Source organism: Falco biarmicus, chromosome 3 (genome assembly GCF_023638135.1).
Source record: "Falco biarmicus isolate bFalBia1 chromosome 3, bFalBia1.pri, whole genome shotgun sequence".
NCBI lineage: Eukaryota > Metazoa > Chordata > Aves > Falconiformes > Falconidae > Falco > Falco biarmicus.
In genome coordinates this window covers 64,586,913-64,607,892 of record NC_079290.1, presented here as the reverse complement: position 1 = coordinate 64,607,892, position 20,980 = coordinate 64,586,913, and the positions used below count along the sequence as shown (strand labels likewise).

The following is a 20,980-nucleotide window of genomic DNA, read 5'->3' as shown; positions in this document are numbered from 1 at the left end:
AAATTATTCTGAGGCTACACAATGCAATTACCCAGCTTAATTTGGAAGATGAATTAATTGAAGGATGATTTTCCTTTTTTTCATAGAAAGTCCCTATGTAGGATATTCATAAAGGAAAGTTGAATACTTGACTTTCATGCCAGAGTGTCTGAGACAATCTCTGGTTTAATCAGAAACAGACTTTTGTTTCAGCTCTTTCGTTTTAGGGAGAGGAGGAAGTTTCAAGACTGCAGATGAGCTTTTACATTTGCACAGAATCAATATGTAAAAGCAGAAAACCAAAAGTGATGCTTTGTCATTTTTTTTTTTATTATTTTTTTCTCCTCTTCCACAGATGAAAATTGATTGAAAGACTGGTTCAGCATGAATTGCTCTGCACTGCTATCTCTCATGCTAATGCTGGTTCAGCTCTGGCCTGGCTCTCCAAGCACAGAGAACCGCAGTGCTCAAAGCACAGATCAGCCTTTCACAGCAGTTCGAAGAGTGAAACGTAGCTGGGTGAAAAGTGAGCCACTTCTTGTGACTGAGGAGCAGACTTCAACGGTGCCTGTGTATGTTGGACAGGTATGATAAGTAATCATTCAAGGATGGTACGAGGTTAGATTTATTGTGCTGATTAGCAGTTTAGTACCTTCACCTGGAAGACCAAACATCTCCAGTGACCTGAAAGTATCAAGAAAGATAGAAAGAGGAGCTCAGGAAGTTTTAATCAGGGCACAACATCTCTCCTTTCCTGTGACCTTACTTAGGGTCAGAGTACGGATCCAAGAGCTGGAGGTTGTGACAGTACCACGGACCTTCCTTCACCTAGGTCTGCTGTCAAGGAAACCCCACATTCACTGTGTTACTAAAACTAGTTCCATACGCAACAGATAGAGATATCAAGCTGAAAGTTCCTTTCTGTCTTCTGAATGAAAGTTAAGGACTCATTTATCAACATCTGGCAATTTGCTTGTGCTATTTTTGGCACAGCATTAAAGCAGCCAAACTGAGTGCAGTGTAGTTTACAAACAGTATTTAGTCTGATTTTCTATTACACTAAGTAGCAGCTGATTTACCCCTCATTAATTTTTAATGAAACAGATTAATACTAAATCCTTTTACTACTGAGAAACTACAGGAATCTGCATGGTTCATTAGATTAATGTTGGGTTAGCAAAGTGAGCAATTATTTTTCACCCTCCTTTAAAAATGTGCTAGAAGATAATTGCCTTAATGAGGTTTTATCTGTGCCTTTCTTCCCTCTGCTTATTATTATTATTGTTATTATTATTAATCATTATTGAATGTTATTCGTATTTGTATGCTAGAAGTAATTCTTATCTTGAGATCTACTTTTCTTTTCTTTAAGGCACTTTCTAGATGAATGAACCAAAATAAGTTTAACTGCTAATTAACTAGCACTAAAATTTAATTTGGCCCAAAGGGTAAAGTGCTTAAAATTCATTAATTACTTTTTCACAGCCCCTTCAAACTAACTACTATGGAAGTGTGATGTCTCTCTTCTGAAATAACAAGTGTAGACACACTTATTTTTTAATTATTATTACTTTTCCCATAGCTGGAAAACAGCTTCCTGTAAAAAGACTTCATAAATGTCACGTATTTTCATACAGCTTTAGAAAAAATTCATAATAGTTCCTTTCTATTTCTCACAGGTAAAACATGGAGAATTTTTATTGAAGATTATGGTTAATTTATTACAGTCTAACCATTATCTAATCAGACATATTTACTTGTGTCTTTTTATTGAGTAGAATATACTTTGCTTTCAGGAAACTAAGTTATAGACTATGACCAAACCACGAATGTTTAGTAAATAAGGCCCTGAAGGAAACTGTATCAACAAAAATACAAAGGTAGACAGTCTCTGTTTTTAAGGCACTATTCCACATCAACTTCTTTTCACAGTCAGATTCAGAGCTCAATCTTCAAATTTCATTTAAAATAGATGCATAAATCCTTTCCCACTATCATGTTTAAGAAAAAAAAAAACATCCATCAGCACTGCAGTGGCAGATATGTGAGGACAAGTACATACATTCTTGTTTCCAGTTCTTATTTACAATGGGAAGAACATTTTTTTTTTTTTCGTGTCTAGCTTACTAAAACAGGTAAACTGAGAACCTTCAGCATGCTTTGTCATGGTCAAAGTCAATCTTTTGGGGAGAAATGATTCTGAGTGAAGTGGTTCAACATAAGTTATGTCTAAAAAGCCAGTCTGAGGCATGCTTCCAGTCTCTAAGAGTTTGATACACTCTATGATCCCATCTGAACCCCATCTTAGGTTAAAGGTGTAGATACTCAACACCTTTTCCATGCCCTGGGGTTCATGAGAAGGAAACCAAGATTTATCGTTCAAAAAGAAACTGTGGTGCCCCTTATCCAGATGCCAATTTTGGATGGTGTTAAAATTAAGTTCTACCAGATCACTCATAAAGTGATGAACCTGCTTCATGTTTTGCACACAACGACTTGTGTTGAAAATATTTGGCTTTAAGTTGCTCATGTTTGAAATGGTTCTAAACTCCCTAGCCTTGAAAATTCTGTCTTGTACTGGCAAAAGGAATTAACTCTGTATAATCTAGGGTTTAAATACTGTGACAGAACTCAGAGCAGGAACTCAAAACTATTCCTCATACCTCAGAGCAGTGTCCTCATCGCCTTTGGAATAAACTATCCATTTAATGCATGCAGAAAACTATGCATTATGAAAATCTTCAAAAGGTATGGGCATTGTTCCAAAGAAAAGTTAAAATTATTTTTGCAGCTTTAAAAGCTATTACAAAATATGTTGAGTAGATTCAATAGGGAAATGTGCCCTTTTTACACCTCATAGTCACTTCTTCCCCATCCTGTGGCCTTATATCCTACACTGAGCTGTGGGGTCAATAAGCATAAAGAAGAACAGTGAGATTATCAAAGTCAAAAGCTAGACATATTATTTAAATTTTAAACTTGCTGCTTTGTAGGAGAAGCAGGTTTAATAAAACTTGGGGTTTTTTTCTTTTTGTTACATTGGATTTTTCAATTATTATCCAGGCTCTTAGACATTTTGATATCTTTTGTTCTAAACCCTAAATAAATAAATAAATAAAAATATGATAGAAATTGTTGTTCCTATAAAATTCAACTTTGGATGCTTGACATTTTAAGAAATTAAGTTATTGCTATTAAAAAGGTGTTGGTGTGTACTGTTAGCATTAACAGAACTATTTTGTTGGCATAAACAAATGCAGCTGGACCGCAATGGTGTCCAGGGCTCAGCTTCATCAGAGGGTGTTCATCCTAGTAAAAAACAGAGGATGCAGATCATCCTGGAAAGAAATGGAAAATGTCTATCAATTTGTTTTAGAATAAATAATACAGGCTTATACCATAGAACGGCTTTTCATCTCTTCAATACAATATTTCAACAGAAATAGAACACCAGTGTCTTTCATTTACACTTAGTATTGCTGAGTACAAAAAATATATAAAACTTATAAAGTGCACTTGGCATTCATAATAATAAAAATGTAGATAATGTTTAATGACCTTTGTATCATTTTCAGCAGAATTTTATGGAAGATGATAAAGCAACGATTTAAAGTAGGTACTTACAGTCATTCCCTTCACTTCAAAGTGGCTGAAGCATCATTTTTAAGGTTTACCATGCATTTATATTTCTGTTATATCAATACTTTAAAACTGAGACATGACTGACTGAAAATGTGACAGTATGCTTTTCTAAATATTAGTATCCAAGAAAGCTTACTAATCACAGGGTTCACTGTAGAATAAAAACAATGAAAACCTAAAATGAATATCCCAAAACTTTATTCCTCTTATAATGCAGCTTATTTTTCTGTTTTTTACTTGCAGCTGAAATCAGATTTAGACAAGCAGGATGGCAAGCTAAAATACATTTTGACTGGGGAGGGAGCTGGAAGCATTTTTATTATTGATGAAAATAATGGCAAAATTTATGTGGTACAAAAGCTTGATCGAGAAGAGAAATCCTTCTACACTCTAAGAGCACAAGCAATTAGCAAGAGCACTCAGCTTCCTGTTGAACCTGAATCAGAATTTATTATCAAGGTTCAAGATGTCAATGATCATGAACCACAGTTCTTGGATGGACCTTATGTTGCCACTGTTCCAGAGATGTCACCTGAAGGTATGACATGCCCTGAACTAAACTCTTTTATTTCCTGACCTTTTTCTAGATAGCTATGTTGATATAAAATGTTAATAGCATATTTTATGGACTGCTTTTCAGTGAGAAGAAAGCAAAGTATTTTACAAGCTTGAAAATTTGGAAAGGTATATGCTTACACTGAAGGTTGTGCATACCTCTAGTTAACATCCTTGACTTTAAATATTTAGGTACTTACATGTATCTAAGTCTTTTTACAGAATCTGAATACATGCTTGGATTGACTATCGAGAGTTGTCTTTCCCATCAGTGATTCAGCCTTGAAATTTGTACTTGTTTAAAAATATAACATTACCATTCAAAATACGTGGAGTACTATAGCCAGTTGATACTGCAAAGATTTGGGACTGACAGATTTCACTACTTTTTCAATCAGTATATGTCCCAGTTTCAGCTGCGATGGAGTTGATTTTCTTCTTAGCGGTGCTGTGTTTTGGATTTGGTGTGAGAACAATGCTGATAGCACACTGATGGTTTTAGTTGTTGCTGGGGAATGTTTATACTAAGTCAGGGACTTTTGGTTCCTTGGACCCTTTCAGTGAGAGGGCTGGGGGGGGGTGGGGGGGGGGGTGGGGGCGTGGCACGGGAAACTGGGAGGGGACACAGCCAGGACAGCTGACCTGAACTAGCCAAAGGGATATTCCGTACCATATGATATCATGCTGAGTATATAAGCTGGGGAAAGAAGAATGAAGGGGGGAATGACTTTCAGCATTATGGGGTTTGTCTTCCCAAGTAACCGTTACTCGTGATGGAGCCCGGCTTTCCTGGGGATGGCTGAACCCTGCCTGCCGTTGGGAAGTAGTGAATGAATTCCTTGTTTTGCTATGCTTGTGCATGTGGGTTTTGCTTTACTTATTAAATTGTTTTTATCTCAACCCTGGAGTTTTACGTTACTTTCTGATTCTTCTCTGCATCTCTCTGAGTGAGGGGGGAGTGAGAAAGTGGCTGAGTGGTATTTTGTTGCCAGCTGGAGTTGAACCATAACAGTATAGCATCCTAGTCTCTAGAAAATTTGTCAGTCTATGATTATTGTTACAACCTGTCTGTCAGCTTTTCAAACCTCTATCAATCTGAAAGAGGAGTAGGATGCACACAAACTTTAAAGTCCTCTGACCTCAGCTGGCTCTTTTAAGGACATAAATATAAGCTTGGTTGAACTGAAAAGTACTGAACAGTATCCTTCAGTATACTGTGATTCTACTTAGCGATTAAACAATATGTCTTTATTATACCCTGTGTAATATAAAACATTTTGTACTGCAACTGGTAAAGAATCACATCCACAAGACAGGCACTCAAAATTACCACCCCCACCCTATCCCCTGAGATAGGGTTAATTTCCTTCCTATAAGTAATGGATTCAGAGCAGGAGTGGTATGGAGCTGATGTGGGGCTGATGTGATGACTGCAGTAACACCATGTATGATGCCTGCCTATCTGCGTTGCCAACCCTCTTCCCAATTATCAGGTTCTCTTTGTTTAGATTAGATTGTGTGAAAGGGACTTCCAATTTCCTAAGCACATAAATGGCAATTTTCTGTCAAGAGGAACACCTTAATTCCTGCACCTCTTCTTTTCCACCTCCACACTTTCAAACAGACCTGTACTAGGATCTGTCATGTATCTGGAAACTTAATACAATAAAAATGAAGCAAAGTCAACACCTGGCAAATATAGGTATACATATATATATATATCTATGTACACGCACATATGTATACCTAACATGTATACACATACATTTAAATCCTTAAAAAACCCCGAAGTGTGAATGCAGCTGACATAAACAAGCATGTTATAGAAAGTGCTATCTCCAAATAACTATTTTCAAATTCAGAGGAAAACCAAATTCTTACAGAAAGAATCCCAGTAATCTTTTAAATTCAAACCTCTATCTCTTTTGGTTGTCTCTATACCAAATAATATTGAAAAGAAATCCAAATATTGTACTACTTAAAACTGTATGAATTAATGAGGTCATTAATGTAACAGCATCAGTGATCATAAAAAGTAATAAAAACTATGTTTCATTGAGCATTAGCCATTCAACTTTTAGGATAGATTCAGCGAATCTTTCACAGGAAGCTGTAAACTTAATCTTTTTCTGACAGCCTAGATAGCACTTGCAAGAAAAGGATATTCATGCCTGGGGTTTAATCAAAAGTGGGGTGAATATTCTAATTTCTGTCAGGAGGCAGTAGGTCAGCATCAGTACCAGCAAGAGCTACAAAAGGCATCCGTTTAATCAATTTGCTTCCTAGTCGCCCTGCTTATACCACCTTCTACCAGGGAAATCACTTTTGGGTGTATGGTTGTTTCTTCATTGTTACTTTCTTCCATGCAGACAGACATATTTGTCTCAAGACTTCTGCATCTTATCCCTTGGTCTTTCTAACATTATCAGTCACTTATTCAGAGGTTACTTCTAGCCTTTGCATCTTGCTCATTCACTGAAGTTTGGAGAATAGAAGACAGGTGCCTTGTCAAGGACATTTGCATATTTTTTTTTTAATGTTCTCACAGTAATAATGGACATAGTTTATTGTCTAGAATTATCTGGATATTTTTATCTGGGTTTATGCAGATTTACAAATTTACAATTTCTTTCTTTCTTTCTTTCTTTCTTTCTTCTTCTTTCTTTCTTTCTTTCTTTCTTTCTTTCTTTCTTTCTTTCTTTCTTCTTTCTTTCTTTCTTTCTTCCTTCCTTCCTTTCTTTCTTTCTTCCTTTCTTTCTTTCTTCTTCTTCTTCTTTCTTCTTCCTTTCTTTCTTTCTTCCTTCTTCTTTCTTTCCTTTCTTTCTTCTTTCTTTCTTTCTTTCTTTCTTTCTTTCTTTCTTTCTTTCTTTCTTTCTTTCTTTCTTTCTTTCTTTCTTTCTTTCTTTCTTTCTTTCTTTCTTTCTTTCTTTCTTTCTTTCTTTCTTTCTTTTTCTCCTTTCTTTCCCCCCCCCCTTTCTTTTTTCCCCTGTGATAAAGCATTGCTTACAAGAGACTTGGTCCTTATAAAAATGGTTTTAAAATAGCAGATTATTTAGTATGCGTTGATTTATACTCACGCCAACCTGTAACTACTCACAGAAGTATATCAAGAATTGAGTTACGTTTTCCTTCTATTTTATCTTCCTGTCTTAATGATGAGATTCTGTCTTAATGATGGTTATATGGAAAAAAAAGGAAAAAGTTAAGTAGGGCAGTACTTATGGCCAAAACCAACAGCAGCAATCTTTTCCCATGTACTTGTTTCTCACCTGAAACCATCAACAAGCAGTTGACAGATGAGAAGTTTCAACCTTTATTGACTTGTCTGCTATAAATTGATACCCTAAAACTGAAAGGTTCACCTGCCTTCATCCAGTCTCCTCTGTCATCTATTATATATTTAAATTCCTAAAATACAGTATCACACCAGCATAAGATTAATTAAACTGGAAAAAAAAATATTTTGTGATATTCTGGTAAGATTATTAAAAAACATTCCAATAAAATATAGAAATATATGACATGAAAAAAAAAACAGAAGTAACATCACCTCTCATTTTTTCCGAATGGGTGAAAACCAAAATAAGATCCTTGTGTACTTCCTCTGTCAGACGCAAACTACCTGAAATTGTAAACACAGATCTGCAATCATCCAGTGTATGATATGTGAATCTAAGTCAGTCCTATGGATCTTAAAATGTTTTCTACACTGCTGCTATTTTTGACCTTGCCAGCCCTAATACCATAGCTATTTCAGAGATCATTCTTTCACCTACTTCTTCCACGTAGACACTACAACACTACTGGCACACTGATGTGTATGTCTTTCATATAGCATGTAAGTGGAGTGGTGTATGGTAGTATATACCTTAACAGTGATCAACTCCAACTCATGAAACAGCTGAGCCACACACAATGACACTTCTCTGGGCTTACTTGCTCTGCTTCTCAAAGGGTAAGGACTGCAATTCTGAGGTGAAACCTGTTTCAGTATGCACAGTAAAGCATTCATCCTTGCAAGGAGATTTCTACCTTCCCAGTAGATAGAAACAGTAACCAACTAAAATTTGTATCATTGATACCATAATGTTCATTGTATCAGGGCTTTTCTCTCAGTAAAACAAAACATCCTCTTGCATAATAAGGGATGCAGACCAGAATTATGTGAGTGATGCAGTGCAATAGAGAGGCTTGCCCTTTGATCTGTTTCAGATTTCTCTAGCATCAGTTCAGCTCACTGATGCTAGACCTGGGATCTCCTAGTAATTTCATCACAGAAAAACACACTTAGGAAGCATGTTCGATACTTGGGAAAACAGCTCACTGTTAGTGAACATTTTGTCTGGACATAAGAAAGCAATAAAAAATAATTTATAGCCAGCCACTTGCCTCAGAGAATTGCAGAAAAACAGAAATTAAGCACAGATAATTTTGTCTAAAGTTAGGTACAAATATCAATATATATATATATCCTAATGAGTCAACAAATTAGAACACATTTTACTTCTTTCTTAGCTCTCTACTTATCCTCACTACTAAATTTTATTAGGATTTTATATGCAGGTGTCACAGTAAATGAAAAGCCTGTCAGCAAATGGACTCTTCTGAGAACACAGGACTGGTTTTCCCTCAGGCATTTGGTACGATTTTATGTTAAGTGTTTTCCATATAGCTGTTAAACTTGTACAAATACAGTATATCTGATGGAATGGTTAAGAGTTAGATGCAATAATATATCATACTTAATGTTTTTATAGAATTGAAGCTCTAGTTAGAAAAAATAATAACTATTTGCCATATGAAGGCCCTACAGTTTACCTAGTAGCCTGCAGTGTATAAACGGCACCACTATGTTTTGCCCAGGAAGGGTAAAACCAGGGCTGCAGAAATGCAAAGAAAAATCTTATACAGCAATCAGCAAAATGTAGTTTGCCTTAAATAAAGATAATAAAAAGCAAGAAATGTGTAAGCATGTTTACTATCCAGCGTAAGACTTTGCTGTGTACATAAAAAATATGTTTAAGGCTAAACTTTATGTCAACATCACACAGACTTTCATATTCAAAATGATTGTTTGAAAGCTCACAGGCATATTTAGTTAATTTGCCTCTGCTATGATATCCATTTTCACATAAATATTGTGAAACTATATCATAGTATCATAGTTTGACTGTCAATTACATCATGTCATGGCTGCAATGTCAAGAGTTAAGGGTTTGGTGGTTTGTTGTTGTTTTTTGTTTTGGGTTTTTTTGTGTGTTGTTGTTGTTTGTTTGTGGATGGTGGGTCTGTGTTAATGGATTGTTCTACAATATATTATTTGTATCTGATCAACTATACTTCTCCCAAACATGGCGTTACCAAAAATGACTTTTTGGAGTTTCTGAGTACCTAATATTAACATTGTAATTTCTATCACTCAAATACAAATGTCTAGGTAAACAAGATTCCATTCAGTAAACGTCTTGCTATTTTTTGTGATTGGGTTAAATGTATAAAGAAATGCAGGCTTCATAGCAGTGAAAAGTTAAAAATGGAAAAAGTATTCTAAACCTAGGATAATATTTTCTTCTGTTTATTACATAGTCCATATTTAATGTGGAGGTTCATACAACAATCATGAAATCTTTGGGCTGAAAAAATGTTAAAACCATAGCCCTCTCTTTACATGGTCTCATGCCATCCCATTTTAGAAATAGTCTTCCTTCTGAGAGTGCAGGAGATCTGTTACTGCTTTCCTCCAGGTCAGCTCCCTCTTTACCAGATGCCTCTTACCTTTCTATTGTAGCCAGCAGCTGCATCACACTGAGTACTAGACATATTCCGTGCTTCTGTCCTGCCTTCTGCTAGACTCTGGAAGAGTCAACAGGCAAGCAGAAAAGTAGGCTGGGGCTTAGAGAAGCAGCAAATACTGGCTTAGATTCAACATTTCCTTCTAATGGTTAGAAACTGTGCAGAAAATAAATCTACCTTTAAATGAGTGAGATGCACAAAAGCATTGCAGTCCCATATATGTTGGATCTTATTCCTGATTTATTAAATATGGTGCTGTAAATGAGTCAATTTCGAAATGTAGTCATGGGTACCTCGGTTTAGTAGAAAATGACATTTATAACAGACTACACCTATTGGATTATTCAAAGTTCTTGATCCCTTTCTAACTAGCACTCTTCCCCCCCCCCCCCCCCCCCCCCCCTTTTTTTTTTTTCTTTCCCAAGGCAACTACATTCTAGTCATGCTAAATTGTCTTAAAGGATTAATTTCCTGTATTAGTTAGAACAGTTTTCATAGATTGCAGCTGATGAGAAGTTAACAGTTGTGTAGCTGAAGATTTCCTTCACTTTTCAGTCATATTAAAAAAGACTGTTACTTCTGAAGCACATAAGTGCCCTGATTAAATATTAATTTGTCATTTCATCTTTAACGTTTCTCCAGAGGAATAGGGAACAGCATATATGTGTATACTTCTATGCACACATCTAATACACACCTAAAGGTCAGAAGTTTGGTATTGTGGGTATGTTTTGAAGGACATATAACTCTAAAATTGGTGGCAATTAATAACATTTTAGTGTACCTCCACTCTGAGAGAAGACAACATGCATTATGGAATCACTTGAACTGTTGCTGAATAAAATGAGAGAAAATGCAAAAAAATATTTTTTTTTTAATAATCAAAATATTTCATTCAGCATATCCTTCTATGAGAAAGCCATCTTCATTTCCATTTAAAATAAAATTATTGACCTGCTAGAAAATTCAGAAATTAATTTATGTGTTTTAATGGGGATAATTATCAACTTTGAATTTGTCATAAAAAAGGTGTTTCTGTTCTAACTCCTTGCACTCCATCATTTCTTCTTCTTTTCTCCTCAGCACAACTATACAGCTATATTGGTAAGCAGGTGCAAACCATGTGATTGTATGTCAGAAACTTTAGAAAGTAGTTTGATTTTCTGCTGTTAGTCACAAGTGATATTTGTATTCTTATGCAGAACCTAGATGAGGAAAAAAGACAAAAATAATGATTACGTTACAAAGTGATGCTACTGTGAATATTTTCTTTCAAAGGACAATCATCACTGACGGAGCTTGTGAGATTGCTGTCAATCTTGTATCTAGGATATAACCGCCTTCCAGCCAGAATGAAATCAAGCTCTGCAGACTGATTCTGCTGTGTCTTTGCACTGGGGATTTTGCCGTCACTGTTGCACTAGGACAGTCTCATTAAAGACTCAAAGAGAAAAAAAAAATATCAGAGCCTTGTTATACTTTGTGGCTGCTTTGTTTGCTAACACTTAATTTCTTTATCACCAGCGGGCCTACTGCTGATAAAGTGGCTGTGTTTTATTATTCCCATGGGAAACTTCCATAAAATACTTTGAAGAACATACAAGAGAAGGAGAAAAAAAGTTTGTTATACTCCATTCATGTGTCAGAAATTAGGGGAAAAGGCATCAGACATGTAGAATTTTAAACAGTATAAATATAGTTCTGAAAAGTCTTACACTATTTATTTTTATTTTAATTGAAAGTCTGAATGCAGCAAGAATAGTTTCTGAGGAAATATTTCCCTTTTTAATGACAAATTTTAGAAGTGCTGTCTGCTCCTGTAAATTTTCAGGACTGCTTGCTAATATAACTGGTATGTTAAAAGGTTTTTAAAGAGTTTATGCTTTTATGTGGTAATTTATATAAGAAGAAATAAACATAGTCTATTTCATTTTTTCCTTGAGGTACGTCAGTTACACAGGTAACAGCTACAGATGGTGATGACCCTTCTTATGGGAATAGTGCCCGTCTGCTTTACAGTCTCATTCAGGGACAGCCTTATTTCTCTGTGGAGCCAAAGACAGGTACTACAAATGATCTTGTAAATTGAAAACATTCATAAACTAACATAAAATGGATGCAAGCAAAAATGTCTGCATTCATTTCAACACAAAGATCAACTGATATCACCCTACACTTGTATAACTTTGCATAGTTCTTAGAGTGAAAAAAAAACAGCCAAAACTTTCTTTCCCATAGGAAGCTGAAATTCTTTATCTCTAGAGAATCAACAATGTATTTAACAAATTATCTTGCTAAAGAGAAGAGCTGGATTCTGACTACCCTATACAACAAATGGATGTGGGACCACTTCTGGGTTAACATCTCTGACTCATTGTGTGACATTACTATCTCTATGTTGGAAAAAACACAGATATGTGACATCTGTCCAAAGTCCCGATTTCTGGGGAAGAAAGCTGGTTATAATGGGAGAGGAGATTATGGTGTGTTCTGTTCGCCAGAAGTCTAGGTATGCATATGGATCTGTCATACAGCATAGATGTTACCACTAGTACTAATTCCCAGTATTAGGACAGTTATGCTGTGCATGGTCTCAAATGTAAGTTCATAACTGTGTCCAATGATGCATTTTATACCCATATTATATGGTCACATGTTGGAAAAACTGAGACTATTATATGTTATTACATGATACTTTTCTTTTTTAGGGTCATCAGAATGGCTTCCCAAATGGATAGAGAAACAAAAGATCAGTATTTGGTCATCATTCAAGCCAAAGATATGGTTGGGCAAGCAGGGGCATTTTCAGCAACAGCCACTGTTACCATCAACCTCTCTGACATCAATGACAATCCACCTAAATTTCAACAGCGTGAGTATAGGCTACTTATACTAGTTGAAGCTTTGAGGAAATTTAGATATACTGGAACTCCATTAAGTTCACTGTTCGAGACAGGTCTGTGCTTTGACGTCATCATACAGTTTTAAATAAAAATTAAATTTAAAAAATCCCACACAAAATCTCAAAAGTAAAGAGGAAAAGAAAACCTATCATTACAGAAGACCTCAAGCCTGGTGTGTTTATAACTAGGCTTTGGAAGCAAATGACTTACCAAATTATTTTCCATATAGTTTGCTGTACCTAAGCCTAAAATCTGGACAACGGGATATTTAGTACCATTTTCACTCAGCTTCTTTCTTTTTATCCTCTCTTCATTCTTTGCTTACAGATACTGTAAACCTTTTGGCAAATGATGTGACCTTCTCTGTCCAGGGAGTTTCTAGCAGACATGGGAGCTGCTAGCTGGTCTGTCAGGAAGAACTAATGAAATGCAGTTGGAAAGTGTTGCCCTCCACTGCTTTTTCACCCTGTTGGTTCATAGAATCATAGAAGAGAATCAAAGAATAGTTTGGGTTGGAAGGGACCTTTAAAGGTCATCTAGTCCAATGCCCCTGCAGTGAGAAGGGGCATCTTCAACTAGATCAGGTTGCTTAGAGCCCCATCCAGCTTGACCTTGAATGTTTCCAGGGACAGGGCAACCTGTTCCAGTGATTCACCACCATAACGGTAAAAAATGTCTTCCTTGTATCTAGTCTAAATCTACCCTCTTTTAGTTTAAAACCATTACCCCTTGTCCCTAGCTCTTTACTTACTGCTAAAGTGGGTTGAGAGAGGAGGACTCATGAGTGGAAAGGTTGTTGTCCTCTGCCTCCAAGATCTATCCATTGATGGATTAGATCCGTTGCTCTAATAAAAGCAGGGAGCTTTTCCGAACTTTCTGAAAGCCTCAGGCCATCATAGCTACAGCAGCTGTTAACCATGACAGATCACTAACCTGTGCCAGTATTTGTTTCTTTAGGAATCTACTATATGAGTGTCTCTGAAGAGGCTCCTGTGGGCACTACTGTAGGCAAGGTCTTTGCAGAAGACAGCGACATAGGGGAGAATGCAGCCATGAACTATTTCATTGAAGGAGATACTTCGGATGTTTTTGACATGATTACTAACAATGAGACTCAAGAAGGAATTATCTTACTAAAAAAGGTGAGATCTCAGAAACCTTCTAAAAAATCTCTAAGTACTGTAAAGAACCCCCTCAAGCAACCTGGATGTTTTAAAAAGGCCTATTGCTTTGTATTCTACTATGTTTTCTTTCTTCAGTCTTCATGATTCGATTGGGATATTATGGGGATAAAATGAAACATGCTTTTCTTTCTGAATTACTGAATTCAAATTACTGCTGAATACAATAGTGGCAGTCAAAATATTTTTATGTTATTCCTAGCTGTGCAACACAGTGTATCCCATTGTGAAAGAATGGTCTATCTCTTCTGTGCATCTTTTGTAAATTCTTTATCGATAAATTGTACACAATATTTCTTTACTTCCAACACCTCCTTTTAAACTTAACTGAAGCTAGAGTATATTAAAGTACTAGATAGACAGTGGAGTTTTTGTCATGATATAGCTTTGAAAAGACACTAAATACACTCAAAAAGATACCAGTTTATGAATTAAGATATTTAAGAGGCTTTGATACTGTGTGATTTATTTTGGAATTTCCAGGTCATCATATGAACTGATAATAGGTTTTGATATTTTAGTGAAACCCAGGACCCTGAAGAACTGAACACTATAAATTTGGTGGATTTGGTTTTGTGGTTTTGGTTTGTTTGGTTGTTGGTTTTTTTGGGGTTTTTTCCCCTTTTTGGATTTATTACAATTCAGGAAAGTATTTATTTAGGTTTTGTTTGCTTGGTTTTTTTTTTTTTTTTTTTTTTTTTCATTACAGAAGAAAATTACTATCTAAAATAGTAATGTAAATATGTGTTTATCAAACACTCATTGTTGCCTTCTGGAATATATTTCCTTTAGATAATACATTTTAAGATACTCAGTTTAACCCCTACAAATTAACTGATTCACATTGTTTATGTAAGAGTAAAGAATAGTGTTCACTAGGTTACACCTATGCTGGAAATAAAAGTATTAAGAGAAGAAATTGTTTTTTTAGGGGTGACATTCTACAGGAAGATTTCTTTTGCGGTGTTATTTAACTGTAACATTAAACCCAGTCTACATATGAAAGCAAACAGTGGCTTAGCATAGCTTCATTTTAAAGTGTTTTTAACATAAAAAAGAAATTTTAGAAGTAACTATTTCTGAAACATTCCTAAAAGAAGGGTAGCACTGTTTTATCTTTAATCTCACACCACCTATTCGATTATATTTAGTTCAAATATGAAACAAGAAATATTCCACATGTCTCTTTCTTAACAGAGAGTGGATTATGAGAGCAAGAGGAGATACAGTATTCAAGCAAAAGTTGTAAACAGGTACATTGATGAGCGTTTTTTGAAAGAAGGACCATTTGAAGACAAAACCATTGTCAAAATCATTGTGGAAGATGCTGATGAACCTCCGGTTTTCACCTTGGAGAACTATGTGATGGAGATCATTGAAGGGGCCGTGAGTGGTTCAGTGGTGGGCGTCGTAACTGCTAGAGATCCAGATGATGCTAACTGCCCAGTCAGGTACTTAACTTAAAATGTGGACAGGCCTCAAATATAGATGTAGCTGGCATTTCCAAAGGCTATTTCTGTTCCTTTCCTTGGCTCATGATTACAGTTAACCATGCTTTCATTGTCATAGCCTAAGTTATTCTGCGTCTAGTGGCTTAATACCAGTAGGCAGCTATGAACCACACAGCCCCTCACTCATTCCCTCACCCATTGGGATGCAGGAGAGAATCACAGATAAAAGTGTGAAAACTCATGTGCTGAGATGAATACAGTTTAATAATTAAAAAAAGAACAAAGAAAACAACAAAGACAAAAAAAAACACAAAACCCAACACCCAAACCAAACAGAAACCACAACAAAAGCCCAAGAAAAACAAATTATGTAACCCCCCCAGAACGATTGCTCACTGTCAGCCAGCAGATACCCAGTCTGTCCCCAGTGAACAGCACCCTCTCCCAGCTTTACTGCTGAGCATGATGTCATACAATATGGAATGTCCCTTTGGTCAGTTAGTGTCACCTGTCCCGGCTGTGTCCCCTCCCAATGGCTTGTGCCCCGCCACCTGCTCGCTGGTGGGGTGAGAAGCAGAAAAGCCCTTGGCTCTGTGTAAGCACTGTTCAGCAATAACTAAAACATCCTTGTGTTATCAACATTGTTTTCATCACAAATCCAAAACATACCCTCATCCAACCTACTATGCAGAAAATTAACTCTATCCCAGCCAAAACCAATAAGTAGAGTAAATCCTGACCCCTATCCCAAAGTCTCAATAAATGAGCGTTTTTGTGCACCTTTGCAATAATTCTGATATGGGGTAATGTTTTAATCGGTGGCTTGGAAGAGGCTGTGCATAGCAGCAGAGGTAGGGTACCACAGCCAAAGCTGTAAGTGTCTGGAGGTGTTCCAGTCTGTTCCAAATAACTTCTGGAGATATGGAGAGATGGATTCATTGCTAGGAGGGAGACACAGAACAACTCCACTGGCATTTGCTCATTTCAGCATGACCAAAACCTACATCCACCACAACTGCCTCACAGAGATACTATATAAAAAGAGTCTCTCAGTCTTTCAATTTTGCAGAATAATTTTTCTGTCTCTTAAGGGAAAAAACAGGTAATTAATCTTTAACATAGGGTTTATAATTAAAATGGCTTCTCAAGTTATTTGACGTCACTGTGCACTGTACAATTTAGACAGGCTAGGATACATGGAAAAATGGATGATTCACAAAATACTTTATGGTGTGTATATTCCTAATAGCAGAAATATATGTGTGTGTCTATCTATCTACCTACCTACCTATAGTTCGGTCTTCAGAAGTTTGGTCAATGCAAATCATTTGTTATGATTTTACATTAATTTTCTTTTATTTACTAAGCTATTTAAAGGTTAAATTAAACAAAAATAAAACCAAAATATATATGTACACACACACACACACACACACACACACAAAAAGGAGGGGTGGGGGTAGTCTTGTTTATTTAGAGGACTGCAATTTCTCCTGCAAAACATTTAAACATAGTGCATATATATCTGACTTCTTAGTTTGAAATAGTTTGATGGAACTTGCTGAATGTCTGTGTAGTCCCAAAACAGTGGTGCATATATTGCATCACTGAGTTTTTTAAAAATAGACTATGTCACTTCTAATGTAAAGATAAATTTGTTGGGTAAGTACCATGCATATGAATCTCATTTTGAGACCATTGCTACCGTAAATGACAGCAGTTGCTTATAATACAGAAAACCAGCTGTGCTGCCTTGTGGATGCCAATCATCAAACAAACAAAGTAAAAAAGACATGAACAAATTTTCACTACATCAATAATAACAAACAACTAAAAATATCCAACATGTTTTTTTTGAAAATTATCTATAAAAAATCAGAATACCAAATACACCCCAAACAAAAAATATCAATGTCAGAAAACCCTAAACAAGCATTGGATACAGATGATGAGGAATACTCACATTAAAAAAATAAAATAAAATAATTGAATTGTAAATCCCTAAAATAGAAGTTTATAAACGTCAGATCTTTGGCTCATGAGAAGAACTTTCACGGACTGTTTTGCTGGCTTCCTGATTTATCCTCTTGCTGATCTTCAAAACAGACAAAAGGTAACTATAAATAACGAGTTAGAGAGTCATCCAACCTTTGGCATATATTCTGATCAGGAGTCCTAAGTGTCAACAGGAGATAGAAAGACTTTGTCAAGCACAATTAAAGGTACAATAAAAGAGGGAATAGTTGCATGTGGGAATTCCAAATGGGAGTGGTAAGAACTTTCAACTTTTCAAACAGGTTTTACTTCCATGAAACAGACACTGCTAGGAACTGTGACATGCAGTCTTTTTTTGTATGTCATGAAAAACATTAGTAAATACCCTTTCCTTCTGAACCAGTATCTTTGGTGTCTTATTCAGTCTCTCTCTGGCCTGTGACCATTGGTTAGATTTAACTATTTAAATGGTATGTATGTATGTATGGACATAGCATCCGGAGCCTTTTCAGTGAAGAGTTAGGAACACTGGACTCGTTTGCAATCATGTCCTGCATTAGGATTTTGTACCCTGCCTAGGTGTCACCTCATTACAGATAGTTGTCTGCCTTTCTTTATAATGTCTGCTCCTTTGGCATCAAAGCATGTCAGCAATGATAAAATAGATTTGCCATTATACCTCCACTTAGCTGTTACTATTATTCATCTCACAAGTGGCACTTATGCTTTTTCTTTTCAACGAAGTCATTCACCTGCTGTGAGCCTGACTTAAAAGTAAGAATGAATAATGCATTTCAGATTCAGTTCGCATTAATATAGATCTGAGATATATTTAGTTTTATAAAAAGAAGAACTTTGATCTTGGCAGCAGTGAATTTTAAATGTTTATAAGCGTACATTTTTCATGATTTCTGAGTTTTCTGAGCACACATTTGTATGTATATATGCACAGCTCTGTTTTCTCAACTGACAATAGCTTTCTATGTCCTTGCTTTGATGGAACATTTCAGTATTAGGGAACCTCTTTACTTTTTTTTTTTTTTTTTGGTTCAGGTACTCTATTGTCCACATCAAGCATTTAAAGAGATTGTTCAGCATCAATGAGCACAATGGAACAATCATTACAACTAAACCTCTGGACCGAGAGAGAGCTTCTTGGCACAACATAACTGTTACAGCCACAGAAACAAGTGAGTAAGAAATTTAAGGAATGCTGTGTTTTATATACTGTGAACTGTAATTATCCTCTGAATACACCTTCTTTTAAGTGGAGAATACATGCTTCTTTTTCATTATATTACAGTTGCTTGCTATGTTAAGGAACATTATTAAAATGATTACTTAAACAGAAGTGGAATGTATTTGAACTCCAAGGTCCTGTGCTTTTTCATAAAAGATGACCTTATAAAAAAGAAAGGGAACTGTAATAAGATCGAGACTGTAACGCTTTCAAGTTACACTGAAGCATATGAATTTCTCCTGCAGTGCAAGATCTTATGTTAAATTAGACCCTGGTTAATTTCACACCAGATTTTTGACTAGTGTGAAATTAGCCAGTGTTTAATTTAACACCAGTCAGAAACTTTGGCTCTAATTGTGAATTTAGACCTAAATCAGCTAGACTTCTTTTCAGTGACAATTAAATCTGTGAAGCATCCTTTGTATAGATTTCACCTGTCAGTTTTGTTTGAAAGTCAAATGCAAATTGCCTCTGTTTGTGCTTTTGGTGATCTGGTTACCCTAAGTCTGGGACAACACTTTAGAAAAATAACAGCTACAGATTTATAACGTAGTTTAACAAGATTATTGGGATACTGTTTAAAAACTAATTACATCCATCCTCAGGAAGGAGGAAAAACATATGGAACTAGAGTCCAAACAATAAATCAGACAGGTTTTGCCAAATATTTTCAGCATGTTTTTGGATCCTGAATCTCAGTTACATGTTATTGATTGCTAAGACTACTTTAAACACATATTCATAAATTTCACTGTTCCCAAAAGGGAGCGAGGGAGCATTCCCTGTATATATGTAGAATATTACTGCTAGAAGTGTAATGCAGGATAGTCAGTAGCCATTTTCGTTGAAGTCTTTAATTTGTCTTTGGGAATTCATAGCATTATCTTCCTTTTCAGCTTCTCTGTGCCTTTTAAAACATGAATGTATTTTACTTTTCATGTTGTTGGGCAGCTGGCAGGTGTTGATCTCTGGCATACTTTTGTCATGTCATGTCATGTCATGAATGGCACTATAGAAACACAGCAGGATGACTTTGGTCTGGACTTTTCTGTTTAGTTAAACAATAAAATAGGAAAGAACCAAATGGTATAAGTGAATAAGTGTCTCCTGCAGCAAAAGAAAGTGAGCCTTTCACAGTAATGAAAGTTATTGTAGGGAAACCGAGCCCTTATGATCTTCATAGGCTTATTCTTTATTTCTTTAATGATGATAAGGTCACTGTCTATAACACTGTATTCAAAAGCATTGAAGTTAGGTCACTTTATCTGAGCATACCTGAAATGATTTATATCACGGACTAGTAGCATTTTATTCCTTCAAATATAATCATAACATACACTGTGTGAATGAGACATTTGGTGGATGACATTGTGGCTCCACTGAAGCCAAATCAAAATGCCATTACAGTTCATCCACACAAGATATTTGCTGCAGCTGAGACAGATACTGAAACTGCATTAAAACAGCAACCTCCCCTGGGGCCTATTGATGTCCTGGCATTTGTACAGGACACAAGACTTTTGCCTCCATTGCAATGACAGGGATCAGGAATTAGTAAGAGGAGATTGCCTCTGTTATTGCAGACTTGTGGTGTGGATCATCCTATCCTCACAACTTTGAGATAGCATATTTTAAAGGTATGCAGAATTAGATCTAATTCATTGGAACTTAAACGTAAGCAGTCAGAACCTGCAATCTGTTGAGTCTTATTCCACTTAATGCCTAAGATGTTTCTAGCTCAAGAGAAATCAAAGGTCCTTTAATCAGTTTTTACTAGGTTATAGTTAGCTTCTGCTTTGTACAAGGCTGAAGCGTAAACATCATTCTAACCGTACATGAGAGCAAGAAATCCTTAAGTCATCAGCTTTACTTAACACTGATTTACTGAGTCGGATGATAATTGACTGACAATTAATTAATTTAGAAGAAGAGTATCTGTTTCAGCTTTCTCTCTACTGAACTATAGATGATTAACAAAAATTCCCCGTGACAGCAACTAACTTGAGCTTACTTTGATCCTCATTTCTCTGTACACTCATTGGAAAAGTGCACTATCAGTCATAAGCAAACTTACTTACCCTCAAGAGACAACAGTAGTTTTCCCACTGGGTCTTGCAGATGTCCTTTCATAGTGGATTCCAGACCTACTACAGGACTTACAGCTCTTTGAAGATTTCAGTTATCGATCATATAATTAATTCAATGCCTAATTGTCACCCTACTTTGGTCATACATACTTTT

At 35.9% G+C, this 20,980-nt stretch overlaps 1 protein-coding gene across 1 annotated transcript in view; it reads left to right on the top strand.

The window, feature by feature from the left end:
• Window positions 1-20,980, top strand: part of LOC130146722 (cadherin-19-like) — a 69,122-nt gene that overhangs the window by 27,859 nt on the left and 20,283 nt on the right. The window contains exons 5-11 of the mRNA XM_056333179.1: window positions 335-564; window positions 3,865-4,159; window positions 11,913-12,033; window positions 12,678-12,841; window positions 13,830-14,014; window positions 15,251-15,504; window positions 18,553-18,689. Coding sequence (XP_056189154.1) covers window positions 364-564; window positions 3,865-4,159; window positions 11,913-12,033; window positions 12,678-12,841; window positions 13,830-14,014; window positions 15,251-15,504; window positions 18,553-18,689 — 1,357 coding nt within the window. The 5' untranslated portion in view covers window positions 335-363. The remainder of the gene's footprint in view (window positions 1-334; window positions 565-3,864; window positions 4,160-11,912; window positions 12,034-12,677; window positions 12,842-13,829; window positions 14,015-15,250; window positions 15,505-18,552; window positions 18,690-20,980) is intronic.